The sequence below is a fragment of the Ahaetulla prasina genome, chromosome 7, assembly GCF_028640845.1.
Source record: "Ahaetulla prasina isolate Xishuangbanna chromosome 7, ASM2864084v1, whole genome shotgun sequence".
In the NCBI taxonomy this organism is placed as follows: Eukaryota; Metazoa; Chordata; class Lepidosauria; order Squamata; family Colubridae; genus Ahaetulla; species Ahaetulla prasina.
In genome coordinates this window covers 39,474,298-39,498,679 of record NC_080545.1, presented here as the reverse complement: position 1 = coordinate 39,498,679, position 24,382 = coordinate 39,474,298, and the positions used below count along the sequence as shown (strand labels likewise).

At 43.4% G+C, this 24,382-nt stretch overlaps 1 protein-coding gene across 1 annotated transcript in view; it reads right to left on the bottom strand.

Annotated features, from left to right (window-relative positions):
* Positions 1-24,382, bottom strand: part of TMEM117 (transmembrane protein 117) — a 476,640-nt gene that overhangs the window by 289,876 nt on the left and 162,382 nt on the right. Inside the window, exon 4 of the mRNA XM_058190221.1 lies at positions 4,963-5,062. Coding sequence (XP_058046204.1) covers positions 4,963-5,062 — 100 coding nt within the window. The remainder of the gene's footprint in view (positions 1-4,962; positions 5,063-24,382) is intronic.

The following is a 24,382-nucleotide window of genomic DNA, read 5'->3' as shown; positions in this document are numbered from 1 at the left end:
GGCCTACTGTTTACATGGCAACAGCAAAAATACAGAATAGACACAATAGATAAAACCAAGGATTTTATGCAGAATTTTTTAAAGAGAGAGGAGATACAAGTGCCGAAGTTTCCTTGATTGAATTACAGGAGTCAGAGTTATTAGCCTTGCTCGCAAAGGAAGGAGGTGCTGTGGGTGGTGAGGTTGAAGTTAAGCCACATCGAGAACCTAGATCTATGAGAGCGATAAATCCTAAATATAAAGTATAGAAACGGAAGAGAGAAAATGGATATCAATAAATATAAATGGATTATATTCAGCTATTAAGAGGAGGAAAACGTTTTACAAATTAGAAAAATTGAAATTGGATATAATATGTTTGCAGGAAGTACATATTAAAAAACAGCATGGACAATTATTAATACAACACAAATTAGGCAAAGTATTCACCTCACTACCACAATGCAAGAAAAGAGGCATAGCCATATATATAAAAGAGACACTTAGGGCAAATTTAATATACTCAGATGAGAATGGAAGAATCTTGATGTTGGAAATAACAGATGATAATACAAAAATACTTTTAATAGCAATATATGCACCTAATGAAAATTAAGAAGAGTTTTATAAAAAACTGTATATGAAGATTGTTGAATTGGACTATGAAAACATTTGTATCCTTGGTGATTTTAATGGTGTAGTTGATGTAAAATTGGACTTTAAAACACAAAAAACAACCAGGCAAAATAGAACCCTCCCGAAATCTTTCTTTAAAATGGTAGAGGAAATTAATTTAAAGGATGTGCGGAGAGAAAGGAATCAAGAGAATAGATAATACACTTTTTATTCAAATAGACATTTGTCATGGTCCAGAATAGATATGATATGGATGACAACAGAAATCAGTCTCAATATAAGGAAAATTGATATAGAAGCTAAGACCTGGGCAGACCATAACCCTATGATGTTGATATGGAAAGACCAAAGGAAAAGATCTAGATGGACTTTAAATACTATGATTTTAAAAGATAAAGAACTTGTACAAAGAATAGAGAAGGAACTGACATTTTTCTTTAAAGAAAATAAAAAGGAAGACACCTCAATTCAAAACCGTTGGGATACAATGAAAGTTTATGTAAGAGGTTTGATGATAGACTATGTAGGGAAAAGGAATCGTAAGAAAAAACAAACTTTTAGAATACTAGAAAATGATTACAGGAAATGGGAAAAAGAATTACAAAGATTTCCAGAAAGAAAAGATATTAAAATGAGAATGGATTTAATTAAACATAAAATGGCCTTGATTGAAAAGGAAGAGTTAGCATAAAAAATCAAAGGGGCAAAACAGAACTATTTTGAAAATGCTAATAAACCAGGTAGATGGCTAGCCTATAAACTTAAAAAAAGAGAAAGAAAATCGTAGAATAGTACACCTAGAAGACGATAAAGGCCAGATTCAATTTATGAATGATGAGAAGAAAAAAGTGGTTCTGAATTTTTACACGCAATTATATGGAAAAGATGAAATTGATGAGGAAAACGTGAAACACTATTTATATAAAGCAAATTTACCCCAGATTCCTGAAGGTATGAAAATGATGTTGGAGGGAAACATAACAATGATGGAACTAATGCAAGCGCTTAAAAAACAAAATAGTGGTAAAGCACGAGGTCCAGATGGGCTTCCAGTTGAATATTACTTGACTTTCCAAGAACAATTGGGCCCTCCACTATTAGAGGTTATGAATGAAGTGATGCAAAAGGGGAAAATACCTAAGACCTGGACAGAGGTCTATATTACTCTTATCCCTAAAGAGGATTCCGACTTAAAACAAGTAAAAAATTATAGACCCATATCCCTGTTAAATTCGGATTATAAAATTTTTGCTTTAATATTAGCAGAATGATTGAAACGATATCTGAATGAGTTTATACATTCTGATCAAAATGGATTTCTGCCTAAAAAGGCATATTAAAAACAAAATGAGAATAGTGTTGGATACCCTAGAGTACTATGAAGCCCATCCCGAAAAACAGATGGCTTTGATCTTTTTGGATGCACAAAAAGCTTTTGATAATGTCAATTGGCGTTTTATCTTCCTACAATTGAAACAAATAGGTTTTGGGGAACTGTTTATTAAAGCAATAGAAACCATATACCATAAAAAATCAGCTAAGATTATGATAAATGAAGAATTGGCTGAGGCGATTCAAATTGAAAAAGGCCCAAGACAAGGTTGCCCATTGTCACCGCTGCTGTATGTGTTGACTCTGAGAGTATTAAATAGAAATATTAGAGAGGAAAGGCAGATAAAAGGTTTGAAAATTCAGAGGGAAGAATATAAACTCCAAGCTTTTGTTGATGATTTGGTTTTTATTATTGAAGACCCCTTAGAATCTATGAATTGCCTGATAGAAAGAATTGGTGAATTCGGGAAAGTGGCAGGCTTGAAAATTAATAAGGACAAAATGAAAATTTTGACAAAAAATATGTTAATGAAGCAAAAAATTGAGCTGGCAGAATGTTCAAAGATGCAGGTTACAAATAAAGTTAAAAATTTGGGGATACATCTGACTGCAAGGTGCAGTACATTGAAAGAAAACAATTATGGTAAACTCAAACACCAGATTGTGACAGATTTAGCTAAATGGGAACATGTACAACTCTCATTGCTTAGAAGAATATCAACAATTAAGATGAATATACTACCTAGAATTTTGTAATTTGTTTCAAACTATTCCAATCAAATTGAGTAGAGGATATTTTCTGGAACTGAATAAAATAATGTTGAAATGTATTTGGCAAGGGAGAAAAACCAGGATAAAATTAAAACTATTACAAGATAAGAGAATGAGAGGCGGTTTTGGGCTACCTAACTGGGAACTGTATTACCAGGCAGCAAATTTGATGTGGATTAAAGAATGGATAACTTTGAGAAACAATAGAATATTGACTCTGGAAGGACATGATTTGTTGTTGGGATGGCATGCTTTCCTATGGTATGGACAAGCTAAAACACAGGGATATTTTAGAAGACATTTAATTAGAGAAGCGTTGGGAAGAAGATAAAGAAAAGTCATTTTTTGAAAATTCTAATTTGGTATCATCTATTGAGGCATTCTCATATTCAATAACATTTAGAAAGGAACATATTGTTAGGTATAATGAATTGTTGAATGAAAAGGGTGAATTAAATCCAAATCAGAACTAGAGGAAGAGGGTATAACAATGAATTGGTTTTCTTACTTGCAAATACAATCCAGATATGATAAAGATGTTAAAAAAGAAGGCTTTTATAATAATATAACTAATTCTGATAAGATTTTAACAGGTTCTGATGACAATTTGATTAGGAAATTGTATGGATATTTACTAAAGGAAAAATTGGGAGAACAAGTAAAAGAGGCAATGATTGCTTGGGGGAAGAATTTTGGCCATGGGATAGATCTAGAAGCCTGGCAGAAATTATGGATGTATAATTATAAAATGACAATATCTGCAACATATAAAGAGAATTTGTATAAGATGTTTTACAGGTGGCATCTACCCCTGACAAGAATTGCCAGAATGTTTAAGGATAAATCTGAAAAATGCTGGAAGTGTCATCAGATACCTGGATCATATTACCATATGTGGTGGACATGCGTTGAAACGAAAAGATATTGGACTAAAATACATACGTGGTTGGAGAAAATGATTAAAAAACACATAGACTTTAAGCCAGAAGTCTTTCTGTTGGGAATTATTCCTGAGATATATACTAGAGATCTAAAATATTTGATTGTGAATATTATTACAGCAGCCAGGATTGTGTTTGCTAAAAGTTGGAAAAATGAGAAACTACCTTTGCAAGACAAAATAATTAGGAAGATGATGGAATGTGCAGAGATGAGTAAATTGACATTTGAAATTAGAGATCAAGAAGATAAGCAATATTATAAAATATGGGATTTATTTTACCACTAGTTAGAAGGAAAGATATGTTAGAAAAGACAATATAAGATAGATGTATGAAAGAGATGTTTATTTTGAGATTGCACAAGAAGATATGTAAACACTCCTTCAGCACATTGTAATTGTTTGATGAGAGTGGTTTTTTTGTTGTGAAAAAATAAAAACTTTTTATTTTTTAAAAAAGAGGAAAGATTAAGGACCCAGGAAAACAAAAAAGTTTTTAAAAAAGGAAGCTTGGGTTTTTCTTATTGTTCGATACACTTTTATTTTTTTATTACTATATTATAATGACACCAGCAGAAAAGTAGCAAGAATGGGGGGAGGGATCTAATCTTGCTTTCTGCCTGACTTTTTACTTTTTTTCAATTTATTTATTTTTTGCATATGTTTTTTTGTATATGTTTTTACTTTTAAAAATCCAATAAGCTTGTATAGAAAAAATTAAACTGTAGTCTCCACCATGGGTGAAATCCAGCAGGTTCTGGAGAACCGGTAGCAGAAATTTTGAGTAGTTCAGAGAACCAGCAAATACCACCTCTGGCTGGCCCCAGAGTGGGGTGGGAATGGAGATTTTGCAATATCCTTCCCCCAGTAGTGGGGTAGGAATGGAGAGTTTGCAGTATCCTTCCCCTGCCATGCCCACCAAGCCACACCACACCATACCACGCCCATCAAGCGACGTCCACAGAACAGGTAGTAAAAAAAATTGGATTTCACCACTGCTTTCATCTATTTCTACTGTTCTTTCTACTCAGTAAAACACTATTTACTTTATTATTCAACTTTACAACTAATACGAAACAAGCCTCAATATTGTTAGCCAGGACTGATACCAAGAGATCCATTGAGCACCTAAACTATTCAGTTTGCAAGGCACAACCATATACAATTGTTTTCGATCATGCTATGTTATTGTGGAGCCTATTTGATTTGAGTTATGCTTTTGAGACTTTCTTGTTATTTTGGATTTCAACTACCAACTGCATTTCTGTTCAACTTTTTGGCTTGGTTTTTACAAAAACTCTTACCATCCAAGCTGTGACAAAGTCTCCCATCCAGGTCCCCACTGCTGCTACTTTCATAAAACTTTCATTCCTGATGCCCATGAAGTCTGTAACAATGTATGGCCTGTAAATACAAACGTATATATTGTTAATCATTTACAGAAAATTAATATATAATCAGGCTCAGCTTTCCCTAGGAAAGGACAGAAATATTCCAACTATCAGCAGCAACTGTACTTTTGCTCTGCAGCTTAGATATTTGTTTTCTTTTTTCATTGCATTTATAGTCTGTCTTTTGTGAATGAGTTCAAGGAGATGCACAGGGAACTCTGTAACAGAGCTGTACAGCATTCAGATTCAAACTCCAAAACATACTTTGGATATGCAGAAGCCTGATTATAGCAAAGTATATGTCCAACACAGGGGTGGGTTCCAAATTTTTTTACTACTGGTTCTGTGGGCGTGGCTTATTTGGTGGGCGTGGCTTGGTGGTCATGTGACTGAGTGGGCAAGGCCAACTTGAAGTCATTCAAGGCAAGGTGGGGCTTGATCTCACCTTGTGAGTGAGATCATCAGTGGCTTCGGTGTGAGGTACCAGCTGTACGCTGATGATACTCAGCTGTACTTCTCCACACCAGGCCACCCCAACGAAGCTATCGAAGTGCTGTCCCGGTGCCTGGAAGCCGTATGGGTCTGGATGGGGAGAAACAGGCTCAAGCTCAATCCCTCCAAGACAGAGTGGCTGTGGATGCCGGCATCCCGGTACAGTCAGCTACAGCCACGGCTGACTGTTGGGGGTGAGTCATTGGCCCCAATGGAGAGGGTGCGCAACTTGGGCGTTCTCCTGGATGGACGGCTGTCCTTTGAAGATCATTTGATGGCCGTCTCCAGGAGAGCTTTTTACCAGGTCCGCCTGGTTCGCCAGTTGCACCCCTTTCTAGACCGGGATGCCCTATGCACGGTCACTCACACTCTCGTGACGTCTCGTCTGGATTACTGCAATGCTCTCTACATGGGGCTCCCCTTGAGGAGCACCTAGAGGCTCCAGTTGATTCAGAATGCGGCTGCGCGGGTGATAGAGGGAGCCCCTTGTGGCTCCCATGTGACACCTCTCCTGTGCAGACTGCACTGGCTACCTGTGGCCTTCCGGGTGTGCTTCAAGGTTTTGGTAACTATCTTCAAAGTGCTCCATGGCATAGGGCCGGGTTACTTACGGGACCGTCTGCTGCTACCGAATGCCTCTCACCGACCCGTGCGCTCTCACAGAGAGGGACTCCTCAGGGTGCCGTCAGCCAGGCAGTGCCGACTGGCGACACCCAGGGGAAGGGCCTTCTCTGTGGGGGCTCCCACCCTCTGGAACGAACTTCCCCCAGGACTCCGCCAACTTCCTGACCTTCGAACCTTTTGCTGCGAGCTTAAGACACATCTATTTATCTGTGCAGGACTGGACTAGAATTTTAAATTTTGAATTTGGTTTTAATGGGGTTTTATTATTTGTATTGCTATTTTTAATTATTCGGCCTTATGTAATAAGTTTTTTAATTGATGTTTTATTTTGTATTTATATGTATATTTTATCTGGCTGTGAACCACCCTGAGTCCCTAGGGAGATAGGGCGGTATAAAAATGCGAAAAATAAATAAATAAATAAATAAATAAATAAATAAATAAATAAATAAATAAATAAATAAATAAATAAATAAATAAATAAATAAGTTGGCCATGCCCACTCAGTCACATGATCAATGCTGCAGAGACAGGACGATTTCTCCCGGGGGACAGACAGAGCTTTGCCGCCTCCTCTTTGGAAACAGAGGAGCTGTCTCCTAGTCCTTGCAAAGACACACACACACAACACAACACAACACAACAGACTCACACACAATGTAAAAGCAGCTGCACTTCACCCAAAATGGCCCCTGCAACAGCAGGAAACTCACACAGCCACAAAAAGCTCAAAAACCAAGTTTCACACTTTACACACACACAACACAACACAACACAACTGATTCACACACAATGCAAAAGCAGCTGCACTTCACCCAAAAGGACCCCTGCAGGAACCTCACACAGCCACAAAAAGCTCAAAAACCAACTTTCACACTTTACACACACACAACACAACACAACTAACTCACACACACATACAAAATGCCACATACAGCTTTGTGAGATTTTGTGTGTTTGTGTAGTTGGAGTGAAACACTACAGAAACACACCAAATCTCAGAAAGCTGCACAAATATTTTATTTTATTATTTTATCTTATTTGTATTTTTTAGATCAGGTGTCTCCAACCTCAGTAACTTTAAGGTTTGTGGACTTCAAGTCCCAGAGTTCCTCAGCCAGCAAAGGCACTGAGGACATGGATTGCAGGCAGGCAGATTCAGTTGCTAGCTGATGCAACTGATTGCAGAAGCTGAAGGAAAGCGAGCCCGAAAGGAGCAGTAAATAATTAGGTAAGTGAGGAGGGGGGATTGGGTGGGCCAGAGGAAAAAAAGATTTTAAAAGGCTCCTCTGATGATCCCAGCTGAAGTTGCTTAATCACAGCCCAGAAGCTCTTAACTCAGCTGGGATTGCCAGAGGAGCCTTTTAAAACCTTTTGTTTTAACAACCTCTTCGGCCGAAGAGGTTGTTAAAAAAAAACTTTTAAAGGGTTCTGATGATCCCTGCTCAGACGCGTGATCATCAGAGGGAATTTTTTTTACTTTTAAAAACAAACCACCTCTTCAGCTGAAGAGGTTGTAAAAAAAACCTCTTTGGCTCAAGAAAAGATGCTTTTAAAAGTAAAAAAAAACCAAAAAACCTCTGATGATCGGGGAACCGGTTCAGGGCCGTGGCCAGCCAGCCATTACTACCGGTTCTCCAAACGCCAGCAGATTTTTACTACCAGCTCTCCAGAACCGGAGCGAATTGGGAGCAACTCACCACTGGTCCAACATCTTAAAGTATCTGCATCTTTCCCCATTATCCCAGAAAAGGACATGGCTATTTAAGGTTCTGGAGACATTCCTATATTCAGGCTCCTGTACATTTCAAAACACTTTTTTGGAATATTACTCTATATTTTTTTTGGTTCTGCGCATGCGCAAGATGGCGCAGCGCTGAAGATTCGGCTTTGGCGTTTGCGGGGCCCTCCGAGGATGGTAATGTTCAAGCCGCCCGTCTAGCCGCCTGCTGCCCCCGGCCTGGGTTGTCATCTGATCGGCAGCTGTGGGAGAGGTTTTCAGACACTTTTGAGCCCACGGCTGCTGAGAACGGGGCCGGGTAAGCAGACGGTGAAGTTCCGGTGGCCATGTTTTTTCGGGCCTGGGAGTGGGGCGATGACTTGGCGTTTCTCCGGCCGTTTTTTCGGCTGACTCTTCAGCTGGCTCCTACAGTTGGCGTCGGGTCTTGGCATTTCATGGTTGGTTTGCCTCCTGATTTTTACATCTTGTCGTCCTGGCTGTGCTGTGCCGTTCGGGCCTGGATTTTTACCCCGACCTGGACGATAGTGACAGCGATTGAGACGCTCCATCTATCTCCTGCCAAGTTGCTTGTGGCTTTTCCTTGCTGCCAGATTGTGATCATGGAGTCCTTCCTATCCTCCAGCCTCTCGGAGAGGTTCAACCTGCGGGATAGGCTTGGCCTCTCGGAAGGAGAGGTTTGGAGAGTCCGGGCCTCCGAACCAGGTGAGGATGCACTAGGGGGTGCTGGAGTTGAAGGGACTCCTGGATTGTGCTTTCTGACTTAGTTTGGAGGTGGTGGTGGTTGGAGGACAGCGGGAAGGCGATGGAGGTGTTATGGATTCATCTGCTTGGAGACCCCCTTTGGACGGTTTAACATCTGCTACGCCTCTTCTGGCCTTGTTGGGATTCTTGGCCGTTGCTGGTCCTTTGGGCCTTTTGGAAGATGCAGTAGATTCAACAGAGGCCGACATTGCTTATCACTGGAGCCCCCCCCACTTCTTATTCCAGGATGTCTGGTTCAGACTTCCGACAGACTACCATCTGGACTGTTTTGTGGTTTCTACTCTTTGTCTGCCCTTATTTGGGATTATCAGCATTCTGGATTACTATTATGTGTCATCACTTCAGGCCTGCCTTTATTTAGGATTAGCAGCATTTTGATACCATCACTAATTTTGTCATCACTCTTGCCACTCGGAGTTGGACCCCTTTTCGCCGATCTTATCTTCTATTGCGATACGCTACTCTTCTTATGAACTCTTGCAACTGCAAGGTGCCCCCGCCTCGCAGAAATGGCCCTCCACACTACCGAGGGCCGGCCTCTATGACGGGTTTTGGGACCCACAGAGATGGCATGCGAAAAAAAAAGAACCTGTAGGGTTTTTTAAATAGGGAATTTTTAAGGGGTGGGAGGGTAAGGTCGGGTAATGGGAGTAACCCATCGGGGGGGGGTTTAAAGGGGGGGAGGGGATTGCCAGTCCCAGTGCATGCTCATGACACTATTTCATCGGGTTCGAAGACGGGGGGGAGGGGGATGTTCAGAGCAGAGTGTGTTATTCCATCTGTACGGTAAGTGGGAGAGGCAGACATGGCGGAGGCAAGGGGTCGTATCGTTCTCTGGGAGCACGTGCTCGATGTCTTAAAGCAATCACGTGCTCTGGCCCCTCAGTCCTCACTCGTTCCCCGGATGGTCAGGATCCTCAGAGCTTGGGTCTTCGGCTGATGCTGTGCAATGCCCATTCCGTGGTTAATAAGGCTCCCTTGATTCATGATCTTATCCAGAGGGAGTCTGCGGATTTTACGGGCATTACGGAGACCTGGTTGGGCACAGAGGGGGATGTTCCCCGGTTGAACTGTGCCCACCAGGCTTCCGGGCATTTCATCAGCCGAGGGCCCAAGGTAGGGGTGGGGGGGTGGCGGTTGTGATTAAGGAAAGCCTAGAGCCGAGGGAGTCCACTGTGTCTCAGATAACTGGTTGTGAATCCCTCCTTGTGAAATGGAGCCATAGGAATCAGATGGGTCTGTTGATCGCGTACCTGGCTCCTTGCTGCATGACTACAGCCCTACCTGAGCTGCTGGAGGTGCTTGCCGGGGTGGCAGTTGAGATTCCCAGATTTTTGGTCATGGGGGATTTCAACTTGCCATCGGCCGGCTTGTCATCAACGGTAGCTCAGGAGTTCCTGGCTTCCATGATGGCCATGGACCTGATTCAAGTAATTGATGGCCCTACACACACGGGGGGAGGCACACTAGACTTGATTTTTATCTCTGGACAGTGGATTAATGACCTGGAATTAGGAGATTTAGTGACGAAACTGGTGTCATGGTCAGATCATTTTCTCCTTTGCCTAGACTTTCGGACCGCCGCTCACCACCGCAGGGAGATGGAGCCAATGCGTTGGTTCCGTCCCAGGCGCCTGGTGGACCCTGAGAGGTTCCGGATGGAGCTTGGGCCGTTCCCTGAGGATCTGGCCCACGGCACGACTGAAGAACTAGTTGCGGCCTGGGAACGGGCCACGGCTGGGGCTTTGGACCGTGTCGTGCCTTTGCAGCCTCTGACCTAGCGTAGATCTCAATTAGCTCCTTGGTTTTCTGAGGAGCTGAGGGAGATGAAATGCCGGAGAAGACGCCTAGAGAGCACCTGGAGGTCTAGCCTTTCCGAGGCTGATCGGACACTAGTGAGGTCTTTCACTAAGACCTACCTAGTGGCGATGAGGGAGGCGAAACGTTCCTACGTTTCCACCCTCATTGCATCGGCAGATAACCGCCCGGCCGCACTGTTCTGGGTGACTCGCTCCCTCCTTCACCAGGAGGGGCGGGATGACCCTCTACAGGGACGTGCTGAGGAGTTTAATGGTTATCTATACGATAAAATCGTTCAGCTTCGGGATAGTTTAGACCAAAATTGCGATGATCCAAGTGGGATGGCGGAGGCACGTCTTGTTGAGGTTGTTTGGGATGAGTTTGAGACTGTGACTCTCGAGGACGTGGACAGGCTGCTGGGAAGGTTACATGCAACCACATGTTTACTGGACCCGTATCCTTCCTGGCTGGTGCTGGCTACTCAGGAAGTGACACGAGGCTGGCTCCAGGGAATTATAAATGCTTCATTGTTGGACGGGGTTTTCCCCGCTGCCTTGAAAGAGGCGGTGGTGAGACCCCTCCTCAAGAAGCCTTCCCTGGACCCAGCTATTTTGGGAAATTATCGTCCAGTCTCCAACCTTCGCTTTGTGGCGAAGGTTGTAGAGAGTGTGGTTGCATGGCAGCTTCCCCAGTACTTGGATGAAGCCGTCTATCTAGACCCGTTCCAGTCCGGCTTCCAGTCCGGTCACAGTACGGAGACAGCTTTGGTCGCGTTGGTGGATGACCTCTGGAGGGCCAGGGACAGGGGTTGTTCCTCTGCCCTGGTCCTATTAGATCTCTCAACGGCTTTCAATACCATCAACCATGGTATCCTGCTGCACCGGTTGGAGAGTCTGGGAGTGGGAGGCACTGTTTATCGGTGGTTCTCCTCCTATCTCTCCGACCGGTCACAGACGGTGTTGACAGGGGGGCAGAGGTCGACCACGAGGCACCTTACTTGTGGGGTGCCTCAGGGATCGATTCTCTCGCCCCTCCTGTTCAACATCTACATGAAGCCGCTGGGCGAGGTCATCAGTGGTTTCGGGGTGAGTTATCATCTGTACGCTGATGATATGCAGCTGTACTTTTCCACCCCGGACCACCCCAACGAAGCTGTCGAAGAGCTGTCCCGGTGTCTGGAAGCCGTACGGGTCTGGATGGGGAGGAACAGACTCAAGCTCAATCCCTCCAAGACGGAGTGGCTGTGGATGCCGGCACCCCGATACAGTCAGCTGCAGCCGCAGCTGGCTGTGGGGGGCAAGTTACTGGCCCCAACGGAGAGGGTGCGCAACTTGGGTGTCCTCTTGGATGGGCGGCTGTCGTTTGACGATCATTTGGCGGCCGTCTCCAAGTGGGCCTTCCACCAAGTACGCTTGGTGTGCCAATTGCGCCCCTTCCTTGACCGGGATGCCTTATGCACGGTCACTCATGCCCTTGTCACCTCCCGCTTGGATTATTGCAATGCTCTCTACATGGGGCTGCCCTTGAAGTGCACCCGGAGGCTGCAGCTAGTCCAGAACGCAGCTGCGCGGGTAATAGTGGGAGCAACTCGTTGTTCCCATGTAACACCACTCCTGCACAGTTTGCACTAGCTCCCTATGGTCTTTCAGGTGCGCTTTAAGATTTTGGTTACCATCTTTAAAGCACTCCATGGCTTAGGACCCGGGTACTTACGGGACCGCCTGCTGTTACCTGATCTTCGGACTCTTCGCCGTGAGCTGAAAACGCACCTATTTACTCAAGCAGGACTGGCCTAAAATTTTATTGGGGTTATTTATATTTTAATGTTTTAAATTGTTTTAAATTTGGCCACCTTATAATATGTTTTGTTTTAATTTCTTTTAATGTTTATATTGTGATTTTTACTTGGCTGTACACCGCCCTGAGTCCTTCGGGAGAAGGGCGGTATAAAAATCAAATAAAATAAATAAATAAATAAATAAATATTGCATAGCACTATTCCATATTCCATTCCTCTGCTATCACTGACCAGCTGGATTCCTGTTTAGTATTAACAAGCTGCTCTTAAATCTCACTTTTAGATTTAAGATATACAGAATGTGGCAGGGAAAGACTCTCCAGATGGTCTGGAGTTCACCTTTCCAAATCTCATTTGTGATGATAGGCTGGTGGGAGTTGAAGAATTGCTGAATGTTTTGTTTCTTTGTTTGTTTGTTTGCTGTAGTTTTGTTATGAATTACTCTTCATCAGTACAGCAGCATACAAATAGTGTAAATAAATTTTAAATGACATTTTCATTAACAATTTCTTTAAAAAAAACCCTCAAGAACTGTCCTTCATAGAAGAAGTTGGAACTGTCATCAACTAATACTGGATCAACTGGTAAATTTTAGCAGCAAACACAATCAGTTGTATTATAAAACCAGGGCCATGATGACTTTTAGCAAGTAGTTTTATGCAATTTAGCTGACAATACCTAACTGAATGATATAATTTTTTGATACTAATATTAATTAATTTAGTACTAACTTGACTTGAGAAATGACTCAAATTGGCACCGAATATAACACAGAAGCATAACCACTTGGAAATACCTGTATTGTATTTATGAAACTAATTCTGATTTGAGCAGTGGGATCTATTGTTGGTGAAAAGGATCCAGTTGATTTAGCATGGAATCTTATTAATTTATATTTTGACACCACAATCAGAGAATCTAAATATCCATAACAATTGCTGGATATTTGCTTATACAGGTATCCCTCGATTTATGACCACAATTGAGCCTAGAATTTATGTTGATAAGTGAGAAATTTGGTAAGTGAGTTTTGCCCCATTTTATGACTTTTCTTTCCACATTTGTTAAGTGAATCACTGCTGTTGTTAAATTAATAACCCGGTTATTAAGTAAATCTGGTTTCCCCACTGACTTGGCTTGTCAAAACATCACAAAAGATGATCATATGACCCTGGGACACTGCAACCATCATAAATATGGACCAGTTGTCAAGCATCCAAATGTAAATCACATGATCATGGGGATGCTGCAATGGTCATAAGTGTGAAAAATGGTCCTAAGTCCCTTTTTTCAGTGCCATTGTAACTTTGAACAGTCACTAAGTGAAGTCAAGGACTACCTGTACTTGTACTTTTCAACAGGGAAAATGAATTAGATACTGGCTCTCAGTTTCAGTATTGAAAGCATGCTAGTTAAAATCTCATAGGTGGCCTAAAATAAATAAATAAACAAACTACTCCTGCAGTTTTAATTCAGATAAAACCCCTGCAACAACCAAAAATATTGCTTCCCAGATGTATCCTTCTACAGCAATTAAACATTATATTAGTTATTCTTTTCCTTGCTCTTGTCTTTTTATTAATGTAAATTCACTCTCTAACATGCTTGCCTGCCCTAGGTTAGCCTTATTTTTTCCTATCTTTCAGGATTAATCCTATCATATCAAAACATCTGGGAGTTTGCACCTCCTTTTAATAAAGGTGAATGTTAAAGACAAAACTTAGCTGTCTCTGCGATATAATTTAATGTTGAAAAAATATATCATTTTAAAATAGGAAACGGTGAGTAATAAAATTTCTTTACTGTGTTGGATGTCTGCGTGCATAGAAAAGGAAGGACTGTACACAGTCCTTCATCTATGACTCAGGATCTTTATATTAAATCAGGTATTCTGGCATAACCTCTAATCTTTCATCTGGGAAAAAGCAATCATTATGGATTTTGGTTCTTTCAATAAATCCTTATCAATGTTTGCTATTTCTGTTTTTACTCATCCTTCCTAACCTAGTGTATCCTCTGAAGGATTTTCTAGATTCTTTGATTCACAAAGTAGGAACAGCAGAAGTTCTTTCTTGCTTGCTTGCATTCTAGCATCTTTTTATTCTTTTATGGTCTGGGCTTGAAGTTACTTACATTTCATCATAGGTACTGTTTCTGCTATGGCAATTCTCAGTTGCTGAAACCAACTATATTAGCAGCATTTATTAAAACAAAGCCGATGTGATGGAACGTAGTCCGGATTCCCAGGAAGGAGGAAGTGCATTGCAGAGGAGCAAGACAGCAAAGTTTAGATAGTTTGGTGAGATGAAGAGAGTTAAAATGATGCCTCCCTAGTAATTTTCAAAATATATGTATGGTGCAAATGGGCGTTGGTTCTACCGTGATATGCCCTTTTTCTGTGTTGTCCCAGGAGTGGCCAAGAATGGGTTGAATCATCTGTTTCCTGTTGAAACCGAGCTGTCTGTTTCTTTCGAGCCATGTCCCGTCCTCCTCCTTCCTGCCCCAGTTTCGGCAAGGACGTAGCTGTAAAGACAACTCAAACAATGCAAGCATTAATTCCTAGATCACAGGCCAAGTGAAAAGCAGGGTGGGGCTTGGCCACTCCTGGGATGACGCAGAGAAAGGATGTATCACGGTAGGACCAATGCCCATTCTCCTGCAAGGTCCCAGGAGTGGCCAAGAATGGGACTTACCAAAGCCTCCCCCTATTCATGGGTGGGAAGCCACTTGGCCAGAGTCTGTAACCTCCCCATGTACATGTTTTAATACTCTTTGCCCAAATGATGCCTCAGCCGAGGCATAGGCATCAGTCTTGTAATGACGAATAAAGGGTGAAGGGGAAGCCCAAGTGACGCCTCTGCAGATGTCCTCAATGGAGGCCTGTGTAGCCCATGCTGCAGATGTGGCAGCACTACATGTGGAATGGGCCATAATCGCCCTTGGGGTTGGCAAGGCCTAAACCAATGCAAGCCCGCAGCCAATGGCCTATGGTAGATGGGGCCACCTTGGCACCTGTAGATGAGGGATGGAAAGACACAAAAATGACTCCATCCGACGACACTGGGATGTTATTTTAATATAAATTTTTAGAGCCCTCTGAACATCTAAGGTGTGCTATCTTCGCTCCAGAACATGGGAAGGTCCTAGGCAGAAATCAGGGAAAATATCCTCCTGGGCCCTATGGAACCTGGAGTTCACCTTAGGGATGAAGGAGGGATCCATCCGGAGGACTACCCTGTTAGGATGGAATATGCACAAATCCTGACAGACTGAAAGAGCTGCCAGTTCAGAACTGCATCTGGCGGAGGTGATAGCTACCAAAAACGCCACCTTAAATGTTAATGAATGCAAGCTCACAGTTCATATAGGTGTCAGGCCTGGAAACCATACTAGACTTTAGGTTTCCAGACGCTGCCACATTTTTCCCCTGAGGGGAAGAAGGGGGGCTGAGGGATATGGTAACATTCTTCAGGCGGTCAAGGTCGGATGGTGTTCACATCTGCAGGAAGAGTGGCGAGAAGATATTCGAATGAACTGGGAGAACGTGGGACCATGTGACCAGCAAAGGGGTCAGGGGGGTGGGACTCTTGGGGTTTGTATAACTGGGAAAAGAATCCGGAAGTTCAGTTTTGGAATTTCACTCATTGTGTGCCAGTTTCCTCATGCTAGTAAAGAACTCTGAAAGACAATGGCTTCTGAGTTTTCTTTATGCAGAAGAGGTTTTTCTGGAACCTTGACAATAGGTTCAAAAGGAGCCGATGTCAGGGCCTGAAGAATTCTAGATAAATCCCATGTGAGGTATCTATGGACAACTGGAGGTCAAAGGTTAGCTGCTCCCTTAATAAATCGTCTAAAAATAGGGTCATGAGCCAATGATGACCTCTTCCCACATCGTAAGACCATGGACAGCGCTGCAATCTGCCTGCGGAGCATGTTGTGGGACAGACCTTTATCCAACCCAACCTGCAAAAAATCTAAAAAGCGTTATCATAGATGAGGTGGGGTCAAGGTTGCCCATGTTGAATCATAAATACAATTCATAGAAGATCTGTGTGAGGACTGGATGGTTCCAATGACCCTGGAAGAAAACCCATGCTTCCTCAGGAGTCCCCGCTCAAGTTCCATATAGTTAAGTTGAGCCACTGAGGCTCCAGATGTTGCAAGGCACCTTGGCTGAGGGATACTCTCTCCGGAGGGATCCTCTAGGGCCGAGAAACTGAGAGGCCCACTAGGTCTGCAAACCACAGGTGCCTGGCCCAGTGGGGGGCAATTAGAACGAATTCCACCCGCTCTTGAATCACCTTCCAGATGACTCCTGGAATTAGTGGGAAGGGTGGGAAGGCATAGAGCAGGCCGCTGGGCCAAGGGCTGCATAAGGCACTGGTCTCCTCCACCCACTGTGATGGGACCCTGGTGAAATATCGAGGAAACTGAGCATTTTGTTGGGAGGCAAACAGGTCCACTACAGGCTGACTGAATCTGGTTGTCAGTTCCTGAAGGAGAGTGGGGTGTAACCTCCATTCTGCATTGTCTATTGTGGACTGGCTGAGACAATCGGCCTGAGTGTTTTTCTTCCCTGTGATATGCTCCACTTTGAGGGATAGCAAATGCTTTTCTGCCCACCTCCCCAGGAGCTCTGCTTCCCTCATGAGGCTCCTGGAGTGAATGCCTCCTTGGCGGTTTATGTGCGCCTTGGCCGTGACATTTTCCGTAAGGATGAGAATGTGTTGGTGCTGTACCCATGTCTTGAAGTGGCAAAGGGCAAGATTTGCTGCTCGAAGCTCCAGCCAATTGATGTTGTGGGTCAGGTCCAGAGGTCCTGAGCCATGAGGCCCTGTAGGTGAGCCTCCCAGCCAAAGAGGCTGGCATCTGATGTTATCATGATGCGGCTGGCCTCCCTGAAGAGACAGCCCTTGTCCAGCACTGGAGACATCCACCACTCGAGTGAGTGCAACACCTCTGGGGGAACACATACCTTGGCCTGAGAGCTGCTGTTGCCTGACCATTGGTATGTAAGCAGGAACCAAGGCACTATTGAGATGCACAACACAAACATCCCCAATAGTCATGCCAGTAAGGCAATGGGAACCCAATGCTCTGATCTTACCAGTCGGAGCAGGGAAGTCACGTTGTCTTTGCGGTCCTGGGAGAGGAAGACCTGTCCCAGCCTGGTGTCAATTTCCATCCCCAAGTGTAAGAGTCTCATGGCCATAACCAGCTGACTCTTTGGAAAGTTCACGGAGAAACCGTGCTGCCATAAAATGGTGATTGTTGTCTGCAACGCCTCCCTGGTCTCCTTGAAGGAGGACGCTTGCACAAGAATGCCATCCAAGTAACATTGTAGACGAATTGGAAATGATCGAAGGTAAGCCACCAATGCCACCAGAACCTTGGTGAAGGCTCGGGGCGCTGATGCTAGTCCAAAGGGCAAGGCCCTGTATTGGTAGTGAGACTGCTTAAAGCAAAATTGGAGATACTGACGGTGTGCTGGGAGGATTAGCACATGGAGGTATGCCCCTGTAAGATCTATTGATGCCAGGAAGTCACCCTCCTGAATCCCCTCTAGGATGGTGGCTAGGAAATTCATTTTGAACCTTTTGTAGACCAGGAATGATTTTTTTTTTTTTTAGATTTAGAATTGCTCTCCATCCCCCTGAAGACTTTGGAACCATGAAAAGGGTGGAATAAAATCCCCGACCTCTCTGGCACTCCGGAACTGCACTGATTGCCTGGATCTCCAGTGCTGGATGGCGGTTGTCAGGAAACTTTCCTTTTCGCTGCTTCAGGGTACTGGGCAACTTACAAAGTGTTTTGAAGGAATGGAGAGAAAGTCCAAACTGAGGCCGAGCCTCACTGTATTGAGGACCCAGAGGTCGCTCGTGATCATCTCCCATTGGAGTGCAAAAAGAACCAACCAGCTGCCAATGGGTGCGCTGGGCATGCACTCATCATGGTCTACGAAAGGCGTGACCTCCTGCCGCTTGAAAGGGCCGTTTGTTCTGGGGGTTCTGTTTGGGCTGGGTGCGAAACCCTGCCCTATCCATTTGTACGCTGCGGAAAAAAGCATTGAGACTGTTGAAAAGAAGGACTGGAATCAGGCCGATATGAAGACCTGCAATAATATGAAGTAGTGCCCCTCTCCCCTTTCTTAAGAGAGGATGGCAGACCTTTCTCTTGTCCTTATTTTCTATCAGGACAGGATCCAGAGCCTCCCCAAAGAGGGTGCCCGCTGTACAAGAGGCCAAAGCCAGCCACCATTTGAACCTGGCATCCACTTGCCAATTGCGGAGCCAAAGCATCCTCCTTGATGTTATGGAGGAAGCCAGAGATCTAGAAGTATATTTAGCTGCGGACAATGTTGCATCCACCAAAAACTGTGTAGCGGTAATTAATTTATTTAGGTCCTGGTGGAGCCTGGTTTCACTGGGTGGAACCATCTGTTGCATCTGCTATGACCATAGTAAGGAAGAGTGATTAAAAGATGAGGCTGCAGATGCGGCCCTAATCGCACAGGCTGAGGATTGGTGTGCCTTGCACAATGTAAATTCCACCTTCTTATCCTCTGGTTTCAGTCCCTCTGCTATATCACCAAATACTAATGAGGGAGAGACAAGCAATGCCACTGGTGAATTGACCTTGAGCAAAAGCAGTTGATCCTCCAATGCTGGTGCTAAATGGTAAAACTGACAGTCAAGACTGCTTGGTTGTGCCCACTGTTGTTGCACTACATCAATGAACAACTGTGGAGCTGGAACATCCTCTTGTACAGTGGCCGGCTTGGAGAAAAGGTGGTCACTGGGATTTGTAGGTCCCAGTGAGCTGAGAGAGGGGTCTAATCCCATCCCTGCCATCACCCATGCCTTGTGTAGGATAGATTTAAACATGGCTAGAAGGAAAGGCCAGAGAAAGCCAGCACATCAGGTGTTAACCCATCATCCTCTGACAAATCCACTTCTCCTTGACTCCCTTCTTGTATGAGTGAATCCTCGCCATCAGAAAATTCGTCCTGCGATTGGGACTCCTGCCAGTAGGACTGGTCCCTTGTCAAACGCTCTCCTTGAGGGAGACTAGTGGAAGCCTCCACTTGAGGGGCTACAGGTCTGGAAATACTTCACAATTTGTCTTCAATTGTTTGAGAGACTGCGTAATGAGCAATTTGAGATCAGCAGGTGAATTAGAAGTTTACCTTCTAAATTAGAAGTAGACTTTGTCTCAGGCCAGCTGTAGTCAATGTAAATGTTGCTGACACCTCTCTTCTAGATGTGGAAGGCTGTGGTGTAGCAGCAGAAGCAGAAGCTGGATAAAAAACAGAACCTTGCACAAAGGGAGTATTAGTATTAGAAGACAAGTTAAAGGAAGTCTCACTTGCTCCCTCTGGTGACAAAGGCTGAGCAATTACAGGCTAATGAGTCAGCAACCCCTCAGCAGAACAGGGGCGGAGAGTTCCCTGTTCAGCCCTATTAGGGGTTTGTTGGGACTGATCCATTTCTGCTCTGTGAAACTGTTTTTCCAGAGCTTTATGTCTCCTGCTGGCATCCTTTTCACAAGCTTTGGAATGTTGTTGCTTCCCCTGGGCCCCAGCTTGGGGAGTGGCCTCCTAGAGAGTTGCAACCTTTGCCTCCAAGTTCAAATTACTGGAACGTTGCTTCTTGGCTTTATGCCTAACAGCTCTTTCTGCCATTTTGCAATTTGAAAAATGCAGCCGTTACAATTTGCTTGCAGACTCCTGTAGCCCAAAAGCCTCCTGCAATCAGTATACCTAGACTAGACTAGGCAGGGACTTAAAGCTTACCAAGTTAGCAGGGGCAATATGAGTGTGCTAGCCGAGACTAGGCAGGGACTCCAATGGCCTCCACTGAGGCTGTAGCTCCTGGGTTTGCCCAGCAGCCGCTGGGCAGGGATTCCATGCCTCTCCTGAGGTCTCAGTCACTGAGTATGCCTAGCCGAAACTAGGCAAGGATTCCTTCTCACTTCAGTGAGGAAATAGGGTCCTTAATGACTCACCCGACTCCGTTGTCAATCAGAGAAGGCAAGAGTCTTTACCAGGTGTGAAGTGAGCAATCTGCTCAATTATGGCTCCTGAGGCCTGGGGAATGAGTGTGCCTAGCCGAAGCTAGGCAGGGACTCCAATTGTGCAGCTGTTAAGGACGCCTCTGATGCATCGTGCTGCCTTTGCTCTCCCCTCTACCTCAATCCAGAGCGATAATGTCTTAAAGGAGAGAAATCCGATGATTCCGCCTGTTTCTTGCTCCTAGCAATCGGCTGCTGGCAACTGCGAGTCCGCAGTTGCACAGCTCTTATCTTAAAAGCCAATCGCTAAACCCTCGGTGGCCAGCCACTGCTATAAAAGCTAACCGCCACCTCTGACAGTCAATTAGAATACAATTAGAAGAAAAAAGGAATAAAATAGAATTCTCACAATCCTGAAAATCAGAAGTGACCAGGAATACTTTGAAATGTGTTCAGATTAAGACCGAGCCGAAACTGGGGCAGGAAGGAGGAGGACGGGGCATGGCTTAAAAGAAACAGACAGCTCAGTCTCAACAGGAAACAGATGATTCAACCCATTCTTGGCCACTCCTGGGACCTTGCAGAAGAATTGTTTGCTTTAGTTTGGCAAGATTGCTGCCTATAGGTTAGGAACAATAAAGAAAACTGCTGAGAAAAATCTCAACACGTCTTTCTTGGGTTTGAGAGTCTGATAATAGTTCATTTGCTAATAGTTTATTATTGTAAACAAAGAATAATTTACCTGTATATTTTCTTCAGTTATTCATAGAACTATTAAAGGATACATTACAGAAATTAAAAAGCTAATATAATTACTTTACATCATGCTATTACTATTACATCATACTATTTTTACATTGGGAGGATTGTTATCAGTCTTTTAAATATTCTTCACTTTAAATAATGGGAATGGTGCAACTAATTTTCAGCCACTGTACTGCAGGTGGTACAGTTGGGTTGGGGGGGGAAGTCTCAGCATTTGCATACAACCAGTGGCAAGAGCTGCCTACTATTGTACTAATCCAGCCCTGCCTTTGGAAGAACAATTCTGGCTATTTTATTCTAACAGAAGGACTACCATTGGTAGAACTGTATCTCCATGGAGACTGAAGATGAGGCATATAGAGAGTCAGTTGTGTGTCAGTTGTACATGTTTGTTTTATAACTGAAGGGTGTTTCTTAAGCAGTTTAAGGAAATGGTGCATTGCATATTTTGTAAGATACAAATATATTTGTACACAATATATTGTATCTATGGTCAAAAAAACAAAGAATACAAATAGATGTGGAGGAATAGGACTAACACAGCCCAACAAAAGGAAGCTTCACCATCAGAAATAATACAATATGAACTTAGAATACAGCATGATGCATTAATTCCTGAATCATGGTTCAGGGAGAATTTCAGAAGTTTGTGCTGGATTTGACCTTGTCCAACTGATCCGCACTACTATTTTATTTCAGTGCTGGGTTAAAAATATATTCTGCATTATTGTTTTTCTACTCTGATTCAGTTTGCTTAAGGAAGGTGCTTTGGAATTTTTTTTTTCAAATAAGAACCACATTTCAACAAAAGTATCAGGTGGGGCAAGAGTTTTGCACATAACTTTAGCTACAAGATTGTATATGAATTTCCTCTCTTTCATTGTCTCATCAGGTCTCCAAAAGTCTTCAGCTTCCCTGGTACTTCAATAAATCCCAAGAGAAGATACCATGAGGAAACAAAACACAGGGGCATTTTTAGATTGGGAATAAGGAGCATTCAAAGTGCAAGGAAATTGATAAATGCAAAAGTGAAAAATAAAAATGACTAATTCTGGCCACAGCAATCCCCCACACTGGAAATTGTCCTCAAAAGACATTCTAAGCATTGTAATTATAGACAAACTGAAACATCCTTGATCAAAGAAACATTTCAAATAATTAATAGGCAGATATTGGCATAGTAATTAATTTTGAACTCTATCAAATATCAAATACTCTATCAAATATCAAAATATATTTTGTACTGACTGTAGCCACTGAATAAAAAAAAATCCACTTCCATTATGAAATTTATGTCAGATTAAACATATGACTTTAAATTTAAATAAATGAAGCCTATGTTTATTCTAGTTGCTGTTTTGGGAAGAATGGATATTTTTAAAATTAAGTAAAGCAAACAAGCAGAGATGCCTGCAAAGGATGCACAAAGTGAAAATGGTGCAAGCAAAGCACTATGTGTCTTTTAGGTGAAGTGCACATGGGATATACACACACTCACACAGATGGATATTCAGCTAATCCACAGGTAGCAAAAAAAGTAGCCTTAGGCGAAATCATTTAGGTCTAACCACTAACACGAAGTAGACAAAAGGTCTTTTAATAAATCTGATAAATGTATTACTCTCTCTCTATATATAAGTGAAATACCACTCATGCATCATCACAAAATCTCCAGAACCATATGCAAAACACAAGCAGGAGTGGAGTTTCAGTTTCACTTTTACTTTCACAGCAGCAAGCAGCTTTACTACAGAACAGTTGAGCTAAGCCATGGCCAGGCTCCTTCTTGTTTCCTTCTTGCCCACAATAGCAAATACTGTTTCACTTTCCAAATAGCCCTCAGATGCTAAGGAGTTCTACTCCCCCTCCCCACCTGAAAAGAAATATGTTCCAAATACGAAACACAAGCAGAGGGGAAGAGTTTCAGTTTTACTTTCACAGCAGCAAGCAGGGGATAGGATAGGGGAGGCTTCTGTGGGGCCAGCCTGAGGGAGAGAAGGGGATAGAATAGGGGAGGCTCCTGTGGGGCAAGGTTGAGGGAGAGAAGGGGATAGGATAGGAGACGTTTCTGTGGGGCAAGGCTGATGGAGACAAGTGGGATAGTATAGTATAGTATAGGCTTCTGTGGGGGAAGGCTGAGGGGGAGAAGGGGGGTGTCAGCTTGCCTCAGATCAATGTTTAAGAAAATAAAGACCCAACTCCTTCATTTTAAAGAAATTGGTAATTTTTACTAAACACGTCAGAATGCAATGGAATCTAAGCCAGAACTGAAAGTATACTAAAACCACAAACGACATATCCTCTCCTGAGCCCTCCCCCCACTAGAGTTCAAACAGTTATAATCCAATGTCATCTTCCTCCTTGGCCACGTGTAGTTTCACTTCTGATATTCTCCCTCTGTCAATCTTCTGGATGGAATGTGAAGCAGGCAACTCCTGTTACATTCACGCGCCAAATCAATTCAAATGTCTGTTTGAAAACTGTTTAAAAGACTATCTTCCTCCTCCACACATGCAATGTCAGCCGAACGCTAGCAACAGTACAAACCTCCCCCCTCCTCCATAAATCATGTAAGACATTCAGTAAGAAGCAAACGTTTAATGAAGTAATAAAACAGTAAAACTGCCTAGTAGGAAAAATACACTTAATTAAAGCGGAGGCTGACATTCGGCCCTCCTTCAAAAAAAGGATGTTAGTCCTGGAAAAGAAAAGAGAAATGTTAGGGTTTATCAGGATATTTGTTATAAAATTGTGCTAGCTTTTTGGGGGCACGAATATCTTCTTTGTTAACCCATTCTGCTTGTGATAGAGGAAAGTGTTTCCAAGCTATTAAATATTGGATTTTATTTCTATATTTTCTAGAGTCTAGGATTTTCTTAACTTCAAAATGTTCTTCCCCTTCTATGAGGATTGGTACAGGGGCCGTAATAGGATTAGCCCTAAGGGGGGGATGTGTGTTCAGGTTTGATCAAGCTAACGTGGAAAACTGGGTGAAATCTTCTGAGAGATTGTTGGTGAGATCTTCTGGTAACGCCGCATCGATATGTGCTTGGCTTTGTGCTTGGCTAAGGCCTTGGACCTGATTCAAGTAACTGATGGCCCTACACACATCGGGGGAGGCGCGCTAGATTTGATTTTTATCTCTGGTCAGTGGGTTAATGATCTGGTTTTAGGAGATATAGTGAAGATACCAGTGTCATGGTCAGATCATTTTCTTCTTCGTCTGGACTTTCGAACCGCTGCTCACCACCGCAGGGAGACGGAGCCAATGCGTTGGTTCCGTCCCAGGCGCCTGATGGACCCGGAGAGGTTCCTGACGGAGCTTGGGCCGCTTCCTGAGG